This window comes from Charadrius vociferus, unplaced genomic scaffold (assembly GCF_000708025.1).
Source record: "Charadrius vociferus isolate BGI_N301 unplaced genomic scaffold, ASM70802v2 scaffold217, whole genome shotgun sequence".
Classification (NCBI taxonomy): domain Eukaryota; kingdom Metazoa; phylum Chordata; class Aves; order Charadriiformes; family Charadriidae; genus Charadrius; species Charadrius vociferus.
The window spans coordinates 2,158,816-2,185,217 of record NW_009649190.1 but is presented as its reverse complement, the minus strand read 5'-3'; the positions used below and the strand labels follow the sequence as shown (position 1 = coordinate 2,185,217).

Below are 26,402 nucleotides of genomic sequence, written 5' to 3'. Positions count from 1 at the left end.
TTTCTAAACAAATCAACCACGCAAGAACTTCTGTGCTCCGTTGGGAACTAGGAGATGGCATTGCAAAACCTCCAAAAGCTTCCTTGGGAAGAAAGTGGGAAGAAGGACAACCAAAACCCATGGCTACCTAGATTCAGTGGTCATCAGGTTTTTTAGGAGCATCGCTGTCCCCTACTCCTAGCAGATAAAGCAACTTTGCTGTGCCTAATTTCCCAACTTGTATCCATTTTACAGGGTTTTCCGCGCTTGTGCAGATAGGAAGATTGATACTAGCTTATGAGTATGCACCTTACCCAAATGATGAATGCTGTGTGAAAATATCTGCAACTTTAAAATACCTGGTTTGTTTTGGTCTATATTTTTCTCTTCCGTTTCTGGTTGCTTAAAGGCTTTTTAAAAGTTTAATTATCCTTTAACATGTTCCTTTTGCTAATTCACTGAGACAATACAGCAAAAATGCCAGCGTCAGTACTTGTGGCAGTCCTGAATTTGTTAATTACAACTTGCTCTAGTGCCTAGATACTATTTTTGGTATATCAGCTAGCTCTTATGCTGTCTTCTCATAAGCTTGCTGTCGCACAGTCATAGGAACTGACCCGATAAACCAGCCTTTGATGTATGCTTTAATAGTTTCCAGTAGTATGATAGTTTAGGATCCAAAGTTTTTATGCCAAACTTCACTAGAAATTTACCACTATTTAGTGAAATCTATTTGGACCCACACTGCTCAACACTTAGGCAAAGCAAATATGTAATTTCCTGGATCGTTTAAAACCTTTCCTGGATTTTACAAACTGTTAATCTTGCCAGATTAAACCTCCAATAGCTGTACTACTATTAATTACCATCTATATACTATTATATACTTAATAGTATACTATTACTGTTACTATCAATACTATACTGTTTATGCTCTCCTTTCTACACCCAGCAGAGATTCTTGAGGAGATACAAATAAGCAGGTGTAACAGGGAACAATAGTGTTAACAATTTCACAGTGCTCCAGAAAGTGCAAAAGAATGCAGATTAAAAGCAAAAGAAATTTTGAGTCTGTGAAAGGGAAACTGAAAGGAGTAGAGTTTCCTTCTAGGTGAAAGGACTAACTCCTCGCGTGCTGGTAAGGCTGTTTTCTTTTTTGGGAATTCAGGGATTATTGCAAGGCAGTACAGCTAGTTGTACAAATGGTTCCTGCTGTGCTAGACAGACAGCTTTAAAACTATCTGTAAGATCCCAAATATACTTGAAATGCTGCCTTAACAGTTTCTGGGACTTGAAAAAGACACTGCAATGTTTCCTGATATAGAAACTGGGATTTATACAGATTTAGCTTGAATTAGCAAGAGGTGCTTCTCAGGCTGGTGAAAAGCAGTGTGCTGATACCTTTTTAGCAGATAAAGAAAGAATAACTTTCAAAACAGAGGTTAAAAAAACTGTTGTTTTTCTTTTTTTTTTTTTTTTTTTAAAGTATGGACTTTAATAATACTTTTTGATTTCATAGCAACGTTTTCTGATGTCCTGACCGATATTTAACTCCAGTATTAAACTTGTGCAGTTTGAATACTCTGTTCCATGTAGTTAAGTAGGAATGGAGGTGATTGTATTTAAACCTTTCCATAAAAGTGATTAAAAGATCTATATAATGTAAGATGATGATGGTGATTATTGCTTTGTTTACATGGTATTAGCTAAACAGGATTCTTTGTTTATCCAAATATATTCCAGCATTTAATTTTTTTTTTTTAATGTAAAATTTCTACTAGAATTCCTACCTCTCATCACTGTTCCTGGATAAATCTGGAATAAACCTTTTGTTTTCTGATTAGAAGCCTAATACACTGGTATTTTTTTTCTCTCTAAGGCTTACTCCCTTTTGCAGTTCAAACTTCACCCAGACATCTTCGTACCGTGACTCTTTCTGAGCACCCAAAGAGGTGAAGAAGAAAATTTGCTGCTTGACAAATGAAGTTGCATTTCAGCAACGGGGGAAGCTGCCTGGCTTGCGGCGCATACGGCAGCGTCTCTGTTCCCTTGCTTGGTGTTTCATTGCTTCTTCTGTTCTGGTGCTTCATAAAGTCAAGGAGACTTTCAGCCAGAACGAGTTGTCTTTCAAGGCTCAGATTAACTGGCTGCTGACACTCTGTTTCCCAGTAAGTGCATTGTTGAATGAATGAAATGAGAACTGAGCTGAGACAGACTTTTCACTGATCGTCGATCAGCATCTCTGTTGGCCATTGATATTATGGTGACAGACGTTTCTCATTTAATGCCACTTTAGGAAAAAAGCTATTTGCAGAAGAAAAAAAAAAATCCAGTGCAGCTAATCTGAGTTCAGGTTAAATATATAGGATTTGTGTCAGTTTCAGTGCAATAAATCCAGAAATCTGGAAGGCTGTGAAATTGCCTTATCATGTAGGAGCAGAAGAAAATTTGCTGGTTTCTCTGCTGACTCACTAGCCAGCTCTCAGGTAGTTCCAGGGCAACCAGTCTGTCTGGGTAAATTAGGACACTAAGATTATTGCTATTAAACAAGTGAGAACAGAACAGAAAAGTATGAAGGACTAGATAATTAAAGTATATTCAAGTCAACAGGACTCCCGTGAAACTCGGTCTAGAAATAGGGTTCTGAAACTGCACTTCTAATAATAATTTGTGGCTCTTCATTGTTGAATGTGGATACTGCCTTCGGGTTGGCATAGAATCAGGGCAGTGTTAGCATGATGGTGGTAATAAGGAAACCAGGTTTGGAAATTACTGCTTCAAAGGACTTCAGAAAGTATCAGGGACAAACCCTGACTGACTTGCTGCTGAATGAGAGCAAATGGAGGATCATGGAAATCCCAGGTGGCTGGGAGAAGAGAAGCTGTTAATGTGTACTCTCGAAAGAAAGTGTGAGGTTGTATTTATGATATTTGGCAAAAACATTACAGAATCACAGAATTTTCAGAGTTGGAAGGGACCTCTAGAGATCACCTAGTCCAACTCCCCTGCTAAAGCAGGATTGCCCAGAGCACATTACTCAGGACTGCATCCAGGTGGGTCTTGAAAATCTCCAGAGAAGGGGACTCCACAACCTCCCTGGGCAGCCTGTGCCAGTGCTCTGTCACCCGAACTGTAAAGAAGTTTTTCCGTGTATTAAGCAAACAATTTCTGTAAGCACTGGAAGGAACAGTTAAAAGCAAACAGGCAACATACATTTCTCAAGAATAAACTATGGCAAAACAGTGTAATTCTCTTCTTTAAGTGAAAAGCTAATTTAATAGGTAAGAAGAAACTGTAGATGTTATGTATATCTTGTCAGAATACTTCTCAGATATTACTGTCTGCATGACATTATTCTAAACCAACTAAGGAAATATAACTGCGAGGTAACCACGGTGAGTCAGATTCGTACATGATTGAAATGGTTTATGATCAGTGGTTTGTTGTCATCCATGGATGTTTCAAGCCATTCTTTGTAGCAGCTATCCTGATCTGTTTTTATTTAATGTTTATTTTTAATGGCTAAATGGAATTCATGTTCACTTTTAATTATCAGTAATATGAAATTCAACAGAGATAAATGTTAAATATTACATCTGAAAAGAAAATGTCAGGCATGAATATAAGTATAATATTCTGCCTGTGCAGAGTATTATAGAAAAATGTCTGTGGAGTTTTGCTGAATCACACTTTGCAGGCATTAATCACACTCCCAGGATATAGCAAAAGCATTTTTTTTTTATTGGACGCAGGAAGCGGGTCCTCTTCACTAGGAATTACTTAGGCTGGTGCAGCTTGATATCTTGTACTTTGTCAGTGACTTAAAAAGAGCTAACCAAAGACAATCCAAAAGAAAATGCTACCAATGAAGAGCTTTAGAAAATGTGTTGGGCAAAGAAAGAAGGAATTTAGTTTGAGATCTGCTGGAACAGTATGTTTCCAGTGTAAATTGGTTTCAGAAGGAGAATGGCAGTCAGCTTTTTCTAATACCTTCTAGACATACGAGAAAAATCAGGGAACTTATGTACCAACAGAGATTTACATTTAGATGTTGGGACAATAGATCTTTTCAGTACGGGAAGATTTTGAAATGGCTGTTAGAGATTTAACTGGGTAACCGTTGTCATCTCTCATGGTAGTAATTTTTTTTTATTCAAATCTGAAATCAGCTTTTGGTGCCCAGGTCCTCTTTTGATTCAGTTCTTTGTCTCAGGTGCCTTTCCGCCAAGGAAAAGTGCAAGAGAGGCACCACAGCGTATAGGACCTGTGCCGTGTATCCTGCTTAAAAAAGAAATTAACCTAAGCTTTAGAGTATCAGCCATTTTTCTTACATTCACCTGCCAATAGCTTTTAAGGTAACATTAAAATAAAGGAAAAAATAGCTGGAAAGACTACTCTATAACCATCAAAGTACAAGAGCAGAGAGAGAGAGAGACAAAACAACAAGGTAAGAGTTCTTTGGAAATATGAATGTTAATGCTAAAAGGAAAACATATTTTTACAAATCTCAGTAGACAAAAAATGTGTTTACTGGGTGTTTGTGATTTAGAAAGCTCTTAACACAAATAATACGAGGTTTTGTGTCTTGACTTTTATGTTGAATTTACATAGCTAAAATCCAGAATGGATAATTAGTTGTAATTAGTTTTCATCATCAGTAAATGTCATTAGTTCATTTTTTGCCACATTTTTCTTGATTGAAGGATGCTTTCCAAAGGGAATTATTGGGACGGCCTTGGTAAAAAATAATTTCTCTCATGTCATAATATAGTTATGAACTTGTTAAAAGAACATGCTTTTAATTACTGCAGGTCAGGGGAGTTCTCTACATGAATTCTTAAGCTGCAAATTGAACTTCAACAGTACAGCTATGTAAAACTGAAGGCCTGATTAACTTTACTGAATTTTCTTTGTTGACACTGATTATAAAATGACTGTTTCCATTGTGTGCATACATTTTTAGTATTAAGGTATATGTTTTGCTTGAAAAAAAAGAATGCTTTTTTCCCTGTCCTGAGAGAAGGAGACTGATTTTTGGCAGCTGAATGTGAAATATGTTTTAAAATAATCTATTTATAAAATTTCTTTAGGTGATGTGGAAAATAAGCATATTTATTTGGGATTGTTCCTTTTGTTAGATGATGAAATATCTCTGTAAATGCATTTTCTCTGTTCTAAATAAGTGCCAAATGCTCAGAGTATTTTAAGCACTTGCGTCTAAAAAAACCTAAAATTAAAAATAGCTGAATTTCCACTAACTGCTCCAACATGCAGCTAAATAGAAGGCAATTTTCTAGTACAAAACCTGACCCTGTTCATATTTCCTCATGTTTGTTTGTTTTTCAGTTGAATGGGAGAAATGTCAGTACTCTGGCTCATTATCCTGTTCTAGTACTGTAATTGTGGGGTCTACTGATGTGGTAAAGTAGGAAATCAGCCCCCAAATTCTGAAGCTGAAGGAGGCTGCGCTGGAGCTGGGTCACATATGGGAAAAACAGAGGACATGACAAAGAAGCAGCCTTCCAGTATCTAAAGGGGGCCTACAGGAAAGCTGGAGAGGGACTTTTTGCAAGGGAATGTAATGACAGGATGAGGGGTGATGGCTTTAAACTAGAAGAGGGTAGATTTAGATTAGATATCAGGAAGAAATTTTTCACTCTGAGGGTGGTGAGGCACTGGAACAAATTGCCCAGGGAAGTTGTGGGTGCCCCATCCCTGGAGGTGTTCAAGGCCAGATTGGATGCGGCTTTGGGCAACCTGGTCTAGCGGGAGGTGTCCCTGCCCATGGCAAGGGGGGTGGAAGTAGATGATCTTTAAGGTCCCTTCCGACTTAAACCATTCTATGATTCTGTAAGAAATCTGAGTTTGTCTGCATGCACTGCACAAGATGTGCTGTATATCTGAGCATGAAATCATGTACCTGTGTAGCTGAGTGGAGAACATGTACATGTGCACTCTGCAAATTATGGGAGAAAAATTATGATTGAAATTTGGGTATTTTCTTATTTTTAAGTGCTCTGTGTTTTAAATAATTCAGATTTGGGTTCCGCACGTTGAATTAAAGTAGAAGTATTTCCATGCTCGTTTTGTACAGTTGCATTCAGATGATAGAGAGCTAAAAGCCTAGCAGGATACAGACAGTGGGACAGTGATAGGCAGGTGCTTTAATCTAGACTTATGGCCATCTGTGTATCTCAGAAAATCTGCTTAGTGGTTTCCTATTTTTACTTCTGGTCTCCTTAGTCATTATGTGTGATTGCACCAGGTAAATGGTGCCTCTGAAAAAACGCTGAATATTTAGATAAACTCATCCAATCAGTCTTTGCAGACAAATGCATTGGAAAGATCAAGTTGAGTATACAGATCTCTGCAAAGGAAGGATACATACTTGTAAGGCAGGAGACCTATTCCTAAATTCTTGCTCTGCCTAATCTGGAGCTAATCTTTGAATTAAGCTTTCCCCAGCTCAGAGAATGGGCCATGCTGTTGGGCATTCAGTCACTTAATCTTGAAGTTATTGCTTAAATAATTAGATTTTTACAGGCGTGAGAACCTGAACCTTAACTATCTTGCCTTCCACAGACTAAACATACTGAACTATAAAGTCATACCTTTTTTATTCAGTGATAATTTAGACTGAGTGGAATGGGCAAATAGGGTAGGAGATGAAGTAGTGTTATTCCACTCCACCTTGCAACACTGACCCAGAGGGAAATTCCCTTTTATCAGCTTGGATCTCATTCAGGCTCAAAATAAGAAGTGAGATTAGGTGAGGGAATGAAAAAGCTGGATAACCAGCTGAGCAGCCAAACCATGGAGCTATACAGTTGGAATTTGGGGTGTGTTCAAGTTTCTCTCACATTGCCTGATAAAGTGCTGACTTTGGAGCCTGCCCTCCATAGAGGAAGTCTGTGCATCCATTAGTCCTAAAGTTAATACGTAACAAACTCTGAGAAGTGAAATCAAGGCTCTGTCTTCTGTTAGTCCCATTCTTAGGTAAATGAACTTTGCTTTGGATACTGTAGTGAATGTCATATGCCCAGAATACTGCCAAGAGCTTCTTCATGGGATATCTAAGCTGGGTATAGCTTGTTTTGTAGATTTATCTCTGGGGTAACTCTTTTTTGCTTTGCTTTGCTTTGCTAACAACAGATTGTATTGAATGTCTGAATGGGAAGATGCATGTCTTTGTTCCCCCAATGAACAGCTGAAATGTTTTTAAGCTGACCAGTGGACTGTTGTAATACAATTGCCTTTTATGAAAGCAGTTATTTTTTCATTTGTTGATTGACTTCTGATCTCCACTGGAAAATGTATTAATGATAGTGTTTGCTGCTGTTGGCTACTTGTGACCTGTTTTCTCATATTTTCTTTTTCAGGAGGAGGTTGCATGTCTTAATAGAGAAGTTAGTTTCTAACTGCTGGTATTTTAACTACTGCTAGCAGTCTGCGGCAGCATCAGTCATAGTCTTCCATTAATGGTCATCATCGAGTGATGGAATGATGAAAGCACTGGGTCTACAAGTGTTGTTTCATACTTTATGTAACAACAAAAACCCCAAGGAACAGCTAGTGTATTCCAGTAAGGCTACTCAAAGGCTCATATGGGTAAGTACCAAGTCAGCACTGTCAGTTCAGAAACTGCAGATGGGGCATGTTTGAATACACATAGAATATGCAATTAAACAGCCTTACAGTCATGCAGTTTTTTCAACGTAAATTTTAATCCATGGGAGGACTTGGAGGATATCCATCTGCCTCTGGGATTTGATCCCAGAATGTTACCTATGAAATCTAAATCTACACCAATTTAGAATTGCTCCTCATACTTTATTTTTTTATGTCCCAGTCCAGTATTTGTCAGTATTGTATACCCATGCATCGTCACATTGAATTAAGAATTCTCATGTATACAGATGTTTCTATGTTTAAGACTCTTGCTTGGTCAGAATGCAGAACACTGTTTTCTTTGCTAGGGGACTTAGAGAGAAAACAAAATGTGAGCTTGGAAAGTAGGGAATGCTCCTTCCAAGTACTGCAAGGCACCAACAACAATCTTCATCTTAAACATGTCTACACTAGTGTAGATGTATTCTATGTAATGTACTCCAAACAGCGGTGGGGAGTAAATAAATCTTAGAGATACTGCAGAGTTGAATATAAACGTTCCCTTAGGTTCCTATACTAAGTCTGGTGTGTTTTCCAGAGTGTAGAGTTTTCTCTAATCATTCATGTAGCCTCATTGTAGCTCTATAATCTTCTATAAATTCAATACGGTTCTGTCATCAGAGAAAGGTATCTTTCTCTGCTGTGACTAACCAGTAAGTACAACTATTTTAAGACTTGTTTTTCAACATTATTATGTTATTTGTATCTTCTGGTTACGCTATTGTTAATGTCGTTTTATCACTAACCGGGCTAGATGTAAATCAATTCAAGTGTTGCCAAAAGATGTCTAAACCTACCAAAACCTTGTTTCGCTTCCAGTTTTAGTACTTAGCATTCCATGTTGGTGCAGGCCTCAGTCAGTTACATAGTGTGAAAATAGATTCTGTCTCACACACCAAACTAGCAAGACTCCAGAAGTTGGTGGTACTCCTTTTAAATCTCCAGATATCCTCTTCCTTTTACTTACAGGACTCCCAATATCTGCTCAATGGACAGAGACTATAGATGAACCCAATTCTATCACACTACTACGGAAAGAACACAAGGACCTGCTGGTGATGACTACTTTTTGTCTGACAACTTAATGGTTGACGTGTTTAATCAAGAATCAGTGGTTCAAATCCATCTCTATGCCAGGAGAGACTGCAGAAGCCTTGGGAGGTAAGCACCCCTTATTGCAAGTGAAGTCTGACAGGTAGCATACTATATAAAAAAAATAGACTGATCCGCCCCTCCTCAGTTTTAAAATAAAAGAGTGAACCATATTCAGAACAGTGAAATATTTGTCTCTGGATTTTTGATTCTGTTTCTCTGGATGGAAACTTTAGCATTTTACTGCATGTGGTTGTATTTCCTTTTTTATATTAGTATGAGCAAGCAACAAAATCTGTAACATTTTGTTCAGATAGTGTTACCAGGGAAAAATGAAGATTGTGCATGGAGGGAAACGACCGTCATCATGTTTTTTTCTTCGTTTGTTTAACATACTGCCCTGCTCAAAGATTTATTTATTGCGTTTCACTAGAAAAGCAGTGATAACCCCAGAACTATTGCAGTTGAAATGTTTGGTTAATCCACAAGATGCCTGCCTAGCACACCTGCCACCATGATGTATTTTCCAATTGCCTCTTGCGGATAACCATGTAATACATCTTCAAACTTTAAAAATACCTGTCTTCTTCAAAGTCAAAGAACGAATCAATATGACTTGTCTGTTTCAGAAGTATTACATAGGAAATATAATTTTCTACCATAATAGTGTTGTCAATGGACATCTTGAAGATATCTTTGAGTTCTTTGAACAAGCCTCATAAAAAACTGTAGTCAATGAGGCATGAGACTTTTGCCCGAACTCTACAGTCTGACATACAAATGAGGTGATGCATTCATAGTGACTAACTGACCATGCATGCACTCTTAGCTTAGAACATTTAAGTTATCTGACCAAGTGCACCTGACCCAGGATGAAAGATGTTTACAAGACCAATACTTCATATACGGAAATAAAGAATAACTAGGTTAAGCGTACCCAATATAGAAAGAAAAATAAAATAAAACTTGACATTTCTAGTGACCAGAGAGACCAGGAAAAAAGAAAAAAAAAAAGAAACTATGTGGTTGGACTTATTTAAATGTTTCCTCATGTGGAATCATAAGAAATTGTCTCTGGTACAGAAAGACAGAATACGCTGGGAACAGATTTTAGTCTTGCAGTATAACTGTTAAGTTAAAGTCTGACATTTTTATCTTGTTAGCCAAAGTACTGCAGTGGCTGGATATATGAAATGGTTCAGCCAGAGAACATCTCCTATTTAGTGTCAGATTGACAGCTGATTACAGGTTTGAAGTTAGTAGAAGGGAATAGAAAACACCACTGAACAATATTGGCCCTGCATTCCTCGGGGTCATATTGCTTTAATGGATCATCTTCTGTTTCATTCTAAATAGGCACAGGAAAAGTGGTTTGAAACATTTTATGTGAATTTGAACATGACTGGATTTGCATTTCTTTCAAGGAAGTTGTCCAAAAGCATAGCACTCGCCAAAGCAAGAAAAGTTTGAAGAAGGGGCTTGGGGAGAGAATTAGAGGAAAGAGAGAAATAGAAGCACATACTGAAGAGGATAAATCCTAAGAGAATTCGATACACTGACTATGCTAACCTCACTTGGGTTTTAGCTCTAGTACATGACACAAACTTTTATAGAGCTTTCACGTAGAAAATCAATCTGGGAATGAGTTAAAAGCCCCAAAATGCCTTAAATGTAGGAACCCCACATCCAGTTTTGCAAACTCATTTATCACATTTATCATATTCCCAAGTTTTCTGAGTTTTCTCCAACATTCCTTGAATCATTGTTAATATCCTTCAACTCCCACAAAAGCTCGTTACCTCATTATTAAGCCTGCTGATCTGCTGTTTGGTCTCTTCTGCTTTGATAACAAGCACAGCAGCACCAATTTCGGCCTCTGAAAATAATTCAAATGCATGTAAAATGAGAGAAGTATAATAACTTGGAGACAGCAGTGCTATTCTTGCACCTACCCAATGCTTTAAATTTAAACCTACTTTGCACTTGGATCAAATGAAAATAAAATCTTTTGTTTAATGTTCAGTATATAATGTGTAAGAGAAATGCAACAAAGTTCGTACTGCTCTCTTCAGTCTGAACCTGAAACAACTGAAAATTACAACCCTGGTGCCGTGTGCCACGTCAACTGTTTTTAAAAATCATAGACACAATTAAGCTTCTATTATTATTTTTCTGTTTGGCTTTAGGAGGAACAAAATGTGTCCTAATCACCTCCATGCAAAACACACATAACTATGTGAGGACTGTTTACTTGTAAAAGAGGGGGTGTTGGATACAGTCTGAGCTGCATTACTTGTGTTACTTCAGCATTAGTCCACTGGTCTCCTGCTCTGTCTCTTTTTTTCTGTTTTTTTTTTTTTCCATATTGATATGCTCTATTCCTCTGTGATGCTGTTTTATCAAAGTTTGTGGAGTGTAGGTCATTCAAGGCTTCCTAAAACCTCTTGCTGTTCAAGGTTTTCACTCTCTACTTCTAAAAATCTAGGTACTTCTGTACTCCTCCACTTCTGTAAATACCGTTAACAAAACCTAAGAGACAAGTTTGCATATGGCTCTTTATGAGTTGGGTTTTCTTAATTTGGCATTAGAACATTTTTATATTGAATTTTTTCCATGTGTTTAGTACCTTCCATGCCCAGAGTTTTGGGAGCCCGAGTCTCCTCTCTGATGCTATAGTACTGCTGGTAAAATACAATGCAGTACTCTTTGCAAGCTGTTTTATCACGACTGTCTGTTAGCAGGAAAACAACAAATGGCCTTTGGGACCCTGTTGTATTTTTCTACGGTACCAACTGCGGTACAGAAATGGTACTGAAAGTACCGATATATGTTAAATCCATTTGTGCCACTTCTGAGAATCAGAGAAACAAAGGGGAACAAAAAGCAGTTATGAAACCTGTTTTCTCTAGAGAGTGATTTTTCCCAGGCAATACTCACCTCCAATTGTAGGAGATAACCTGGATTCCTGCCTGAGCTGATCAGAGCTGAAGTCAAAGGTTTGGCTTTCCTCATTATGGTTTCCATCTTCAATCCCATCAACAATTCTGTTGAGAAAAATTGGAGTGATGAAGCAGTTTCATAAACAGTTTCATAAAGATCACATTCATAATTATGTTATCAAAATTACTCCTTCAGGGCGCATTTTTAATCAACGGTAATTTTTTTACAACATTAAGTTTAGAGAAAAGTAAAAACTATTATATTGGCATAACTGCTTGTGAGTCATTAAAGATTAAACTTACTGTTAGAGGAAGGAATGTGGGGCCAAAGATAAGTAAATGAAATTTCAAAATTTTCATGACTTCTGCAAGTATATTGTTGGGTCCTAACAAAACCTGTATTGAATATATTTTGCTTATCATATCTAAGGCAATCTGCCGCCATTCTTTCTTCCACACAAACTAAAGGTGCTTCACTATGCTCTTGTGAAGTTTAAATCTCCCTTCATATAAGAGTCAGGCTCTTATATTAGGCTTACTTAGGCAGAGTGTAAGTCTGAACATAATATATTTACAAAAGCATCTCTGTAAGCCACAGTCAAAAGTGTTGCTGCCACACAAATAGCTATTTTCAAATTCGGTTAAAACTATCTAGCTCAGACAGAGCAGTTTTGTTTGCAATTGGGTATAGGGAGATGTGTAGACCTGCCTGCAATGTCCCAGTTGCATTAGTATTGGTATTGGATCTAACTACTAGAAAAGGCATTTTTGTCAGTTATTTCAACCATGCATTGCAGTGGAGCTCCAATTTGCAGTGTCAAGAAATGCAAAGGGAAAAAAAAAAGAAGCATTTTATACAATAATCAAGTGCTGGATACAAAGAATAGAAAACTGGTATCAGATGGAGGAATCAATACATATTATTAAAAATATATAATTATGATTATTTTTTTGTTCTCATTTATAATAAATTATGCTATAAAAAGAACTGTTTTAAAGTGAATGAAAGTGACTCAGAAAACTGCCAATTGACAGAGGTGGAGCATCAATTTCTTTTTTTTTTTCCAGACACAAGATTCAGAATTTGTCTTACAGTAGGCAGATGAGTTAAATACTAATCTGGAAGGGCTAAAGCAGACAGTTCTTGGCCTCTTAGTCAATGGTGATAACTTTGCTATGATGGAAATTAGGCTTTCCTTCTTGACTGAAAATGTTTGTAGAAAGGAAGAACAGACAACAGAGACCTGTAATGTATTTGGCTTGAAAGACCCATGTAACTTAGAGCTTTGTGCACATACCATATATTCTTGACCTTCTTGGCTTTTCATGTGGGTTTAGGGTCCTGTGTCATGTCTGAGTGGTCATGATGCCAGTTTGATGTTACTAGACTCTAGTCTAAGCTTAACCAGCCTCTGGGAGGAGATGAGACTCAAGCTTGAGTGCTTGAGCTGCTCTGCCTATACGGTTATCTGCCACTGAAAACCTGAACAATTACTTTGTTTGAAATTTGCTATAAAACCTATTTAATGTCATCTGGCCTCACAGCTTCAAAAAGCAAATTTTAAACACCAATATCCCTTTTGTAGGGATTTCTAATTATATAAATGGCTAACATTTTAACTGCCTTTAAAGCACACAGGGGAAAACCTACTCAGATGTGACTTGGAATTTATAGATGCTATATTCTTTAAAGTGTTTAAAGATTCAGACTAAAAAGAAACCATATTAGTAAAAATAACTAGTTATGGAGAGCTCAAAGACGGGCTTCTATGTGGGAAATATGTAATGGCCAAGATGCTTATTCATATACAAGGATCTGGCAGTGGATCGACATAATCTAGTGAGTTGAAAACATGAGGGGACAAAAGTAATTGGTAAGTCTCTCACCCCTCTCTGAATTAGTTATTGGACAGTCCTGAATTTTCTCCCAATGGCAGACACCTCTATTCCTAGAAGCCAAAAAGTCAGAAAAGCTTAACATGTGACCTCTTCTATCCAGTCAATCAGGGCTATAGTATGCTTGTCCATGTGGGTCTGAGGAGATTCAAATGCATAAATGATTCCTCCCAGGACTGCTGTTATTATCACTTACCCTTTCTTCCTTTTGATGCTCTTCTACTTCATGGGCAGTACCCAAAAAGTGATTGGAAAGACTGTGAATGTCTCCTAGAAGTTAGGATGCTGGCTTCTATTCCTTGCACCAAAAACTATTTAAATATTTTACCCAGTCTCTGCGCTTTATTGCCTTCACTGTGGCATACAAGGAAAGAATCTGAAGCACCAGTGAAGAGTTCTGGTTGGCTTACCCTAGGGAACACCTACAGCAGAACAAGTTTCTTAAGCAGACAAAGTATATTCTCTTGGCAAAGTATGGTTATACACCTCACAGCTGCACTGACTGGAAATTTCAACCAGAGTCTTGCCTTCCCCTTACGCTGCTGTCCAACACCAAACAAAAGCAAGTATCTTAATTAAGGCCTTATTGTCTCTTTAATACTCACTGAGAAACATCTAAGGAGCTTTTTAAAGTGGTTTCAACTTGTCTGTTTAAGTGTTCTGATAACATAAACTCATTTGGGGAAATAATATGAAAGTGTTTTAGCTGGAAAACAAAGTCTGAAAAACACATATGTCTTCAGCCAATTTTCCAGCCTATTAATAGGATTATTCTGCAGTTATAAAATGTAAACAGGAAATAATAATATTTGTGAAAATGCTTGTTTCACATTTGCTTTTGCATCCTTGGGTGCCAACGTCTTGCCACATACGTTCAGAACAGTAATGAGCGAGAATACATTTCATCAGAAAATATGAAAGGTAGCTTTTCCCTGAATTACCACTTGTTATGCAAATTATAACAACCTGTACTCATAGCTGACCTGAACCAAATTCATATGAGATCTATGAAAAAAATGAGAAAATATCCACTATGCATTTCAATTTTGCTAGTGTCGAAGCTGGTTTTCCACACATTATTTTTCCCTCTATTGACAAAACTAAAATAAGTTTGTGTCCTGCTCCTGTTTGAAATGTAACAGTACTGATCAAGTTTATGATGAGGAGGAAAGATTTCTATATAGTCTTCCATGTCCTTTTTATGAATGCAACCTTAGGGACAGGTGCCTTGACAGAGCTAAACAAAAACTGGTCAAGCTGTGGCTGTTTCGTGTTTGCAATGGCAAGTTGCTGAAACTGCCACTTCTGCCTCTAGTGAATAAAGGAAGTTCTTGAACATGTAAAAAAACCTTCAAATTATAGAAACCAAAACCTCAACTGGAAGATCATCTGCTGCAGCTCCTTGTATGTGAAAAAGTGATTGTGATTTCTGTAAAGAACTGATCCCCAAACTCTTGGTTAATAGTTAATTACTACCTTGCAGCAATTAAGAAAGATACATAAATCACCTTGCAAGTAACATACAAGTAAAAAATTAAAATATTTAAAATCATGCACTAATACCACAATAAAAAAATTACTCTTATTTATGTCAAATGTCACAGCAAAACAGATTTTCTCAGCTCTGTATTTTTTCTCTACATAACTTGCATTATCAGGCTTCCTTTCTCTAATGTAAAAAAAGCTAAATATTTTCTAAAATTGCTAGGCAATAGTTTTCCATTATAGTCCTCTGCTCCAGTAATTTTTGTATTTGCACAGCTATGCTGTATTATCATCTACTTGCTTTCTAAATTGCTGTCTCTCTGATGGACTCAGAATGTTTCACAGTGCTATTGTGGGAATGCATATTATTATAGATGGACAAAATGATACCATAAAGCCAGACTATTCAAATAGTAATTTTCATAATTGCTCAATACTTTCCCTTTTTACTGGTGGAAATACTTTATTTCTCAATGAAGTCCTAAAGTCACAACATTTGGATGGTGTGTAATAGTTCCTACAGTAGGAGGACTTTTCCTTCTCTGTGGCATGAACAAAAGTATCAACTATTAAATAAAAAAAATATTTTATATTGTTACAATCACACTATTTTTAATAGGAGTTACATGATAAAGAAGAAAATAACAGTTCATAACTATTACCTTGGGCTCAGGTCAGGTGGGCCACTGGTGGTCAGTGCTGAAAGGGGTAACTTAAGGTTTTTCTCCTTCTTTCTGGAGTAGTAATGAAGCTCTGTTTCGTGTTTGGTTCTTGATGGGTTTGAACTGCAAGCACGGATGGGTGAATGAAAGGGCACCGTTCCTGAGGCCAACTGCTTCAAGTTTCTCCCTAGGTGGTTTTTATTGCTTCCAGCCTTCTTCTGTTGAGAGCAATTTGTGCTTCTGGTATGGATCGGTGAAAGTGTGCTGCTCTCTTCTTCTCCCTCCTCATCCTCGTCTTCATCTTCCACAATTGAAGGGAGTCTCTTCTTTATATTTCCGTTTCCCTTGAGCTCTGTCTAAAACAGCAGATAAAACATACTAGCGTAAAATTCAGAGCCTGATGTTGCAGAAACACAGTTTCTTCTGTTTCATCCTGGAACAAACCCAGATCTAGCACAGATTTCAATTCTCATTAGAGATATAGCTCTTTTGGAATTCTTCCATGGCTTCCCTCCTCAACTATGGCTATATGTGCATATGTGAGAAAAATACCAACAAATTAAAAAGGTCACTAGTGACATAGCCAGTGAACTCACTGCAATATGTTTTGTTACCAAGAAAGATTGCATGACTAGTTCTAATAAGCCATGTGCCATATGTACACTGAGTAGATTAATCTTGCTTTACTGAGGCATTATTTCTTTTGAATGTTACGCGCTCAGACGCCTGGTGGACCAAGGGAAAGAACTGAAGTTGGCAATTCATATAATTCCACGTCTTCATATAGAACCATTTATAACGTATAAATAGCATTTATACCAGTTCAGCTTAAGCCCAAAAGTCCTCTGTATCCTTCTCAGTTGTTGTAACTGAAACCACTGCTGGGATAGTAGGCAGATTTTTCAGTTTATACAAAGTCCAATTCATGCACCAGTGGTGTGACAGTGTCAACTTCAGAACTGAGTCATTAAAAAGCAGAGCCACATCTGGTTTTAAAAAAAATGCAATTTGAATACTCAATGTTGGAACCAGGGCTATTTAGAAGCAACATGGACCTGGGTTCTGTACTTTATGTGTTAATTAAAACACAGTGTAAGAGAGCAATGTATTGTTTGTTATTGTTTCATGGTAACAAAATATACTGATCATGAGTGCTAAGGTATGTAAATGTGGAGCTCGTGTCAGGATCAGGCCATAACTCAAAAATAGTTCCATTTATTCCCAGGGTACGACTTGCCGTATTTATTGGTAGTAGGTGAATGGACTAAGGCAGAATTAGGTTCCAGGTCAAATTAACAAACTCCACACATCTCAGTGAAGACTACAGCCAAATGCAACTTCATGGTTTCAGAAAAAGTTGTGGTTCTTTTTTTGTTTTTTTTCAGGCTACTCCTTTTAATCAACCTTGACTAAAGCACTGTTAACTTCAGATAGGACACCTCAAACGAGCTTAGTCAAATTTCCCACATTCAGGCCAAGTATGATTGGCTGGGGAAAAAAACATATTTGGGGAATTTATCCAAAAGTTCTAAGCCCCTATTGGTATCTGTCTAAATGTTTTGCAGCAGGGGGTTAATTTTGCTGTGTGCTACAGCACACTTCCATTAAGTCGATGCTTTTCTCTTAGTATGCATTGACAGATTTAGTGAACTAGGTCCTCCCCATTTGAGATTTATGAAAAGGTAAGAATTTAAAACAGTGTGAAAGACCAGTCTGTATAAAATACAGTAGCCTTGTTGTTAACCATAATAGTAATCTGTAGGCTGTCACGATGATCAAATTGTACAGAACCTGGCACTGATGCAGCCTATACTCTACAGAGATAAGCATTACCCATATTTAAAACTTTGGCTTGGGTAACCATGTATTTAAAATGCAGGTGCTATAGAAGGATATCTAAATCCAGCACTGGGAAGAAAAGATCATAATCTGTTACTCATAAAATGGACAGTGGCAGAACTATCTGCAGGATGCTATTTGAAGTCTCATTCTGAAACCATGAAAGTCAGTTGGAGTTTTTCCAGCTTTCCTCTGGCCATAACTGTGTGCATGTTTCAAGGTTAAGCTTGGCGTATTTAAAATGTCACTAACATACCTGAGATAGCGTAGACTTGTTTGATAATTTTGATATTACCTGAAAAAACAAAACAAACAAAAAAGTAGCAAATATGTGCATCTGCACAGTATTGGCTTCCAAGAGCATACAAACACCTAAACCAAAACATTTATGTTGGTACAACAGAAGGATCTCATGATAAAATAGCTGTTTTAAATTAAATGGTGACATAGCACTGAACTAAGGACACTCCTTGGAAACAGATGTTGTGAGGAAAAAAAAAATTGTTTTATTTATATTAAAAAGATACTTCCTGCAAAAATAACATTTTACTTTAACAGAAGTTGGGTCAAGGTTCCAAACCTGTGAATGAATGTAGGTGGGTGAATGTATGCCTGGTGGGTTTCAGTGCTGGTTTGATGGCATTCTGTGCAGGAAGAGTGCTCCGCTTTAAGCTTACCTCTTTGTAGTTTTAGCTCCTGTGCCAGTCTAGCCCTCACCTATAGATGACCTAACTAACAGTAGAATCTTTGGGAAATTTTCAAAGGCAGTGATGGGGCTGAAGCAAGTAGGACCAATATCACCCTGAGGGAGATATATGTCTAACAGCTATTCAAGGCCATGACATTTTTCCTTCTTGGATTAAACAGAAAGCAAAACAAAAGAAAAGGAAGAAGAAAAAAATCATGCAAGTTTAATGTGTAACTACTTCTAATAAAATGCACTGGAACTGCTGAATATCTGTTATAAGCAATATTCTGTTGCTTATTTGAATGTCCACACTTTGACCATGGGCAAGTCTCTGACAGCCTACACTCTCTGTTTATAGGAAAATTTTTAGTCTACCAGGTAGAATTTTCACTAGTGATTTTCAGCTTTTCTAAACACAAGTCAAGATAAGAAGTACTTAACACCAATCAATTTTAAATTTGTAGCATCAGTTTGTTTTTCTCCAAACTTGGGTAGAAGAGGTTAAGCCTTTCTGGAAGTCATTGGGACTTCCCAGTTTGTTTGATAAAAGTCTTTGAAACTCCTAAATACACAAATTTTAGGCAAAGATTTGGAAAATATATTTGTGGTGGGGTTTGGTTTTTTTTTTTGTTTGTGTGGGGTTTTTTTTTCCTTTTTTTTTTTTTTTCTTCTTCGGAAATTTTTCAGGTTTACCTGAAGACTGTTTTGTAGTTGTTCATAAAAGTGAGGGTACTAGTAGTGGTTTGATATACAAATACACAATATTTAAGTTTGTATAAGCAGAAATCCTACTCCACAACAGGCAAGCCAGCAGCAGGTGTATCAATAAATTTAGCAATAACACTCTAATAATTACCAAACAGAACAACGGCAATAATTAGGGTATGTAAACAAAACAGCTGCTGTGTTCTTCCTGAGTTAGATATAAGTACTAGATGATATTAGCAGAGGAAGAGATCTCAGATACTGAAATCTCCCAACTTCTACTGTAACCTATGCCAAATGAAGAAACACCATCTCCTTCAAGATTCAGGAGAACAGGAAACTGGAAATGTACTGAAATATTAAAGTCAGAATTAGGAAGTACTAATGGCCCGCTTTGCACATATGTTTAAGAAGATTAATTTACAACATTGCCCAGAATTTTGGGGCATGTTTGCTTGGCTTCTAGGCACAGGTGCAGTATGAATGTTAAATAGCAGCCTTAATTAAAACTCCAAGTCAATCCCAAACATTAGCAGCTTCACAAAACAGATCTTAGACAGTATGAATTTGCATGCTGAACGTTTTAAAAGTGACTTGTCGTTTGTAGTTTGTAATGTAGGTGAAGATTTCTCCTTGCCTTTTTTTCCCCTCTCCTCCTGAGCACGTGTTAATTCTGATTACACATCTTGAAAACAGAGACAAAGAAATCATTAGATGGGTGTCTCCTAGATGCCCTAGGTGGCATCCTTGCTGGGGTCGTTCATCTAGGCTGGGCTTTCAGCTCCATGACCAGTTTGTAGCACTGTCCCCTGGCTGCAGGACCCCTCTGCTACCCATCAACACAGCAGCCACAGCCACCCATAGGTCCTCCTCTGCTCTCAGTGTGACCCTTGCTGGTCGCTGCAGCTGGGTGAAACTGGCTGCAGAGGAAATGGGGTTGGTGGCAGCACTTCATTGCCTTGTGACCTTGCCAAGGGAAAGGTAAAGGGCTTTCTGAAGGCAATTTGCTTTTTGCAGAGAGGGGAAGGTGTGCCCTCGGGAGAAGGGGTAGTAGAAAAGAAGGATAGGTATGAACAGGGAGCTGGTGATGTAAGAAACTACACATCAGACTTCTTTCTTTCGTTTCCCCAAACTGGCCCATTTAACCCACTGGGGACAGTTTCAGTCTAGAGAAATTGATACTTTTAGATAAACTCTGGACCTATAAACTATTTTTTTCTGTAACAGAGAAACCACAGTAGAGTGTGTTGTAATTGCTTCTGTATTAATATACTGCAGCCATGTTTTTTGCTCGTAACTTTGAACGCTGTATCTTGCACACATAAAACAGGGGACTGGACTTTATGGCTTGGTCGTTGAAAGTTGGTAAAAGAAACTATAATTAATCTGTGACCAGAGAGAATTCTCAAGAGTTTGGCTTTTAAACCTCCTCCAGCCACTCACTTCTCTCTCTCCCTGCAAAATTACCATTCTCAAAGAGAAAAAGGAAAGATAAACACAAGAACATGGACAAAGCCAGTCAAAGGGCAGTAAGTTTAAAGACCTCACCATACACATAGCTTTACCTCTCTAAAAATACAGTATCACAGTAAATAATTATGAGGTGCTGTCCTAGTTTCTGATCTGCTAAAACCGTTTATTTAGGGCAATACACTGGTGTAGCCTTCTATAAAATGCCGTTTTTTCTTATACAAAAAGAAAGAGGTTGTAAAATAGCTCTCATTCTAGTCTTTTAAAATGAAGTAAAACTCTTAAAAGATAAAGGCTGCTGAAAGAAAATCATGGGTATTTCCCTAGCTATGCATTAGGAAAGAAACCAAAAAGAAGACTGATGTTAGCATGAGTTGTGTGAAATATTGTCAAAGGGTCTAATTGAATTTTCAATTTCAGCGTTTGTATCTCTTTGTCTTGTGAAACCAACTATTGCAGTTAATTTCACAGGGTAAATCAATAATAGATCATGTACCAAAAGCACTCTTGTATCAAATTCTTTCATGTATGTAATCTAAAATCTATAATCTTGTAATTGTTTAATAATTTAATATATAGAGCTTAAAAATTTAGTAATCTTTATCATTGCTTATTGTAAGCATAAAAACCCCCTCATTTCTCTATCTGAAAACACTGGTGGTTTGCTGTCAAAAGCCAGTGATCTGAAGATTTTTCTGGGGTTAAGAAACAGTGGTCTTTAGTAGATGAATCTCTACCAGGAATTGTGGCCAAACCAGGTAATTAGCTGTACGACAATTCAAGATGAATTCCAATTATAAAACCCTAAAATGAGAAATATAGAGATGCAGCTAAATTTGGGGTTAATATATTAAGTGTAAATTTGCATTTTTGGGGCTCAAAAGAATATCAGCGTTTACTGGGCTGATTCCTGCCGCCTTCATGAGAAGCAGGGACAAAATTAGAAACATAATTTCACTGATCTGCTTGCAATTCTTGAGTCCTAAAATATATGAATAATTCTTTGTGTCTGAGGAGTCAAAAGGTTAAAATACACTTTCAGTAAAGGATCTGAAATCAAACTAGAATATTAATGTTCTTAGTCAGCATTTGGAAACAGGAAAAACCCCTTTAGGAGCATTGGCAGTGTCGGGGAAAAAAAAAAGAACGCATGCCATATGTTCTATCCTTTGCAAATTTACTGTATGGTAATGGAAAAGATACAAATACATAATAAGGGATTATTGTACTGCTGAAAACCTTAATGCATTACACGTGTTCAGGCCTCAATTTTCCATAATCAGGAAATTTTTCAATGAAATATCACAAATCCTTTAAATCACAAAGGAGTCAATCGCTCAGAAAGAGTTTCTCAGGTCAAATATATCATTGTTTTAGATCTACATTTACTGAGCAATTTACCGCTGCTTCTTCTCTTCTTTTTTTTTTTTCTTTTTCTTTCCTTCCCATTTTTAAGACTTTCTATAGTTCATTGGCTTGTTCCTGCATTTTCCCAGGTTTATTCTTATCTCTTTTCCTTGCTGAATGGAGAGATAAAGAAAATGTATTTTATGGAAGCAGATGCTTTCAGCATTCTCTGATCCTACTTACAGTATAGAGTATACTGAATTAGCAGCAAAAGCTGAGCAATAGATCTGTCACCAGTATTTTGTCCTAGGTGAGCAATAACTGTGAATGTCCATGATGCAGGACTGGCCCTGTGGATTGATGCTCAACTAGACTGTTCAACTTGAGGCTGTAGATACTATAAAAGAGTGGCTTTTAAGTTCGTATTGTTAGCTTTATCTTTAAATGAAACTTCATACTACTTTTTATGTAAGTATGTGTCTCTAACTTCAGAGAGGGTCTTGAAAAGAAACGGGGAAGACAATGAAGTGAATCTTGAAAAATGTTCTCCCAATCAATTTTGTTACCTGCCAGTCGCCTATTTTCAAGCATCCCCAATGTCGCCCAGCTGTTTTGCTAGTACTCAGAGGGCAAATCAGCAGGACGAGTGTTAATAAGTGACTTGCTGAGGGCAGCAGCACATCTGTGGAGAATTTTTAAGAAAGTCCAGCTTTGTCTGGCTTTCAGGGTAAACCTTCCAAAGAAGAAGCTGGGACAGGCACAATCTCTTTTTTTATTTTAAAATCTGTGGGGTTTGTCTTTTTTTCTCAGAAGCATTTCTTCTAAATAATTTAATATTTTGCTTTTTGGGTGGCAACTTGATCAGTAAATTAACCTCTAGTCAATTCTCCCAGAAGGAAAAAAGTGCAAATTGAACACACCTCTGTCCCCTAGACATATTCAGAGTTAAAACTTTGGGGAAGACAGCAGACATACAGTACCTGTGAAAATGATTTGCATGATTTCACCTCAGGGCAAGAAGTCATGTCCTGGCATGTGAAGATATTAGCAGAAGTCTAAGTATATATAAATTTTTTTAGGTAAGAGAGCTGTCATAATTTCCTTCCCCTGAGATAAAATTTGTGGTTTCTGTATACACATAATACAGCAAAGCTGAGCACACAGCTTTTGGGAGCTCTTCACAGCTTTGTTACTCCAGAAGCTCTGCATAACTTTAGAAAGTAAGACAACATAAACACTCAATAAGTGAATAATATTGCTTCAGTTTTCAAAGTACTGTGGAATAAAACCAAACTCAGTGTCAGAGAAATCCAATACAAAATTTCTTGAAGGAATGAACATAGTGTTGTCATCAATAGCGCCTGTCCCTGAATACTTGCTATATATGCAATACTGTATATACAGTATATATGTATATACTGTATGTTTATATTTTTTAGTACAATCATGTTATTATTTGCCACAGCATTGAAAAAGTGATCTTAGGTAGGAACTGAATTTTCAGCAGAGCGCTAGTTATACTTATGTAGGTAGCTTCTGTAGCTCTGGTTTTATTGAGTGAAGGTATAGATGATTAAAAAGAAAAATATGCGGATATATTTATTTTTTATATCACTAAAATCTTAGACTGCATTTGTATATCAATGATTTTTGGTTTTAATTTTTATATGCTTTCATAACTTTGAACAGAGGGGTGGGTCTGGATGATCTTCAGAGCTCCCTTCCAACCTCGGCTATTCTACTGTTCTTTGATGTTTAAAAAAATTGCACTAAAATTGCTACCAGCTCCATAAAATTGAGAATGCATACTTGTATCCATGTAGAATGCCTACTTGATAGTCAAGATGCACTGACTATAGACAGTGTGCTCAAAGACTAAATCCTATTTTATTTCAGACATTTCAGCATGTATCCTGAGGTTATGACTCTACAAGTGATATAGGAATTTTACCATATAAGCCAGTCTGACATGCTCGATACATCTCAAGGTAGTCTGTGCCTGCAGAACCAAGGTTCTCACAGAAGAAATTGTGGTAAGTATTGTCATTTCCTTCATAAATTACTCTGACTTTATACAGAATAATAAAATTATTACTGAAAAAATGCTTCTAAATTTAAGGCCACTATCAAGTTGTTGCTATATCAATGCAAAATAAAAGAATTTATGGAAAAAAAGATCCACCCTCTAAATTCATACTATTTTAAGGTTAAGATATATTAGGATTAATTTTATTTTCCATTTTTCCAATGTAGAGACAAAGATATATTATTAATATTGTAAAAGTTACATTATCATGTTCCTAAGGCACAATGAAGCATATTGGAAAAAGTTATCATCTAGCATCCCTGTGTAATTAAAATAGAAATATGGTCAGATTCTAAGGCAATGCTCTCTGAAAGCCAGCTGCTTTTCCTGTCTAAAATTGTTTGATACAGTGTTTTATACCCTCCTCATACCACAGTCTAAAAACATCAATAAGCTGCTTTGCTAGCCTGGATTTTTTTTTCAACATGTAACCCTCTGGTTAAATTTTATAATCTGATGCAGAATGCAATAATCCCAGGAAGTGAAATTAATGAGAATGGAGAGCGTTTGAAATGACTCAAAAGCTAAAATTAGAAGTAAAAATTTTGGCACTTACTTAACCATTTTAATTCTAGTTATAGTGAAAATTGTTTGTATTGGTCAAGAAAGTGCTAAGGTCCGATTGTGAAAAATCCTAATTACATACATACATTGAATAGTCTTGTTATAAATAACGTGTAACTAGTGATCATAATTCCTGTCACTCAACCCATTCGCAAAAGTAGAGGAGTGACTACAGGGGTAGAAATTTTGGGATGGGTCGCATATATATGTAATATATTCCTGGACAAAACTAAATGAGTTATCTTCTTCTCCTCCCCTTTGACCTCTTCCACGTCATGTGGGATTCATCCTTAAAGTCAATCGTTTATTTGTTTTAGTTGTAAAATGGAAAAGACTTGTAAAAACACAAGGATTAATGAAAAGTATTAATTAATGGAAAAGATGACAGCATTGCATCAGTACATTGTACAGACCTTCTAACTGGAAAATGACCATGACCTCAGATCAGAAGAATAAGCTGTTAGCGAGGTAAGAGGACAGCACAGGTGGCTGTGCGTTGTTATTTTCAAAAATATTAGAATGACTGAAGGCTACAGAAATGGCAGGAGCATACCAGAAATTAAAATTCTTCAGGTAACGATACCAGGAAAGAAGATGAAAAGGCCACCAAGACCGCAAGAGAAAGGGCATACCAGTCTGTCCTTTTTGAATCACTTTTCCTTATTGCATTATTTCTCAGCGGTGCACCGTATTGAAGGATACATTAGAAACACGATAGTGAGATGATTATCTTGAAGGGGTACTGGGTGAACTGATGGCTCAGAGGCACCACACACCACGCTCATCGATGACTGCAAGTAAACAAGATTTATGAGCTAGCAGACAACAAAAAGGAGTGAAACCTGGCTCGCACCATAGCTCCGGGTCAGCCCTGCTCCCATACTGAGTGATGCAGGTAATTGCCAGCTTGAGGGACTGGAGGAAGGACTGACTGTAACACTGCACAGGGAGGGAGGGTATTGCAGCATCATCAATTGTCTGCACCTAGCATTCACTTTAAATAGCCAAAGAGCCATCAAAACACGCTTAGTGTCATGAATACAGATAGGAGACCTGTGAAATATCTCGCAGAGAGCTAGATGACAAAGATCTTTCCCAAACTGCTTCTCATTCATTTAAAATTAGGAAGGAAGTGTAAAACAGGTGAAGGAAGTGCTCTGTTTTTTTGTCAATGGTCGTGCCCTTCTAGAGCTGCTCAATCCTGTTACTTGTTCCACAGAAATACAGATTTTGAGTTGTGTAGGTGAAGTTGTACGAGTGCTGCCTTGTTCAGCAGTAGGGTAATTTATTTTGGGAAGAGGGAGAGGGAAGAAGGAAAAACAAAGTCCAGGTGGTCCCAGAAGCATGAACAAAAAACCTGAGTAGCTTGTAAAATGTGAAAGAGCACTGAGCAATATTTCCCAGCAGCACTGATTGCACAGTAGTCCACGCAGAGAGGTAGGTAAGAATCCTACTCCTGTGAACACATCAGGAGCCATGTCTCAATGTTAATTACGTGTTCACAGTTTTTAAATTATTTTAGTTTTTGATAGTATGAGGACCACCTTCACTCCCATACTATGATGGCTGAGAAGATGAGAAGTTTGCAGACTCCGGCTCATATCAAAAGAGGTATAAAGGAGAAATGGAAATATGGTGGCTGACAGGCAGAAAGCGGTGGGTGCACGGCTATCAGTCACTTAGGAACTCTAAAAGAACAACAGGAATTTGTTCTGTGTGGCTACCAAGCACACATGGACTAAAGAGAAAGATAATAAATAGGAATCTCAGTTGTTTGGTGGGTTTTTGTTTTTGGTTTTTTTGTTTGTTTGTTTCAGAATAATCATGCAGATAAAGTATTAGACTTCTGTCGCTTCAGGTGATTTATTCACTTCTCTAATTCCACCTGCTGCAATAATGCACAAATTGCCTTTGACTGGTCACTTGTTTTGCAGAATTTATACTTATTGTGCCACAGACAATAAACACCAGTGAGTTACACC

At 37.3% G+C, this 26,402-nt stretch overlaps 1 protein-coding gene across 1 annotated transcript in view; it reads right to left on the bottom strand.

Moving 5' to 3' along the window:
* The window catches only part of KCNH8 (potassium voltage-gated channel, subfamily H (eag-related), member 8), a 194,017-nt gene that overhangs the window by 2,850 nt on the left and 164,765 nt on the right, over positions 1 to 26,402 (bottom strand). The window contains exons 12-15 of the mRNA XM_009888927.1: positions 17,817 to 17,855; positions 15,722 to 16,077; positions 11,677 to 11,783; positions 10,539 to 10,615 (exon numbers count right to left, since the gene is read on the bottom strand). Coding sequence (XP_009887229.1) covers positions 10,539 to 10,615; positions 11,677 to 11,783; positions 15,722 to 16,077; positions 17,817 to 17,855 — 579 coding nt within the window. The remainder of the gene's footprint in view (positions 1 to 10,538; positions 10,616 to 11,676; positions 11,784 to 15,721; positions 16,078 to 17,816; positions 17,856 to 26,402) is intronic.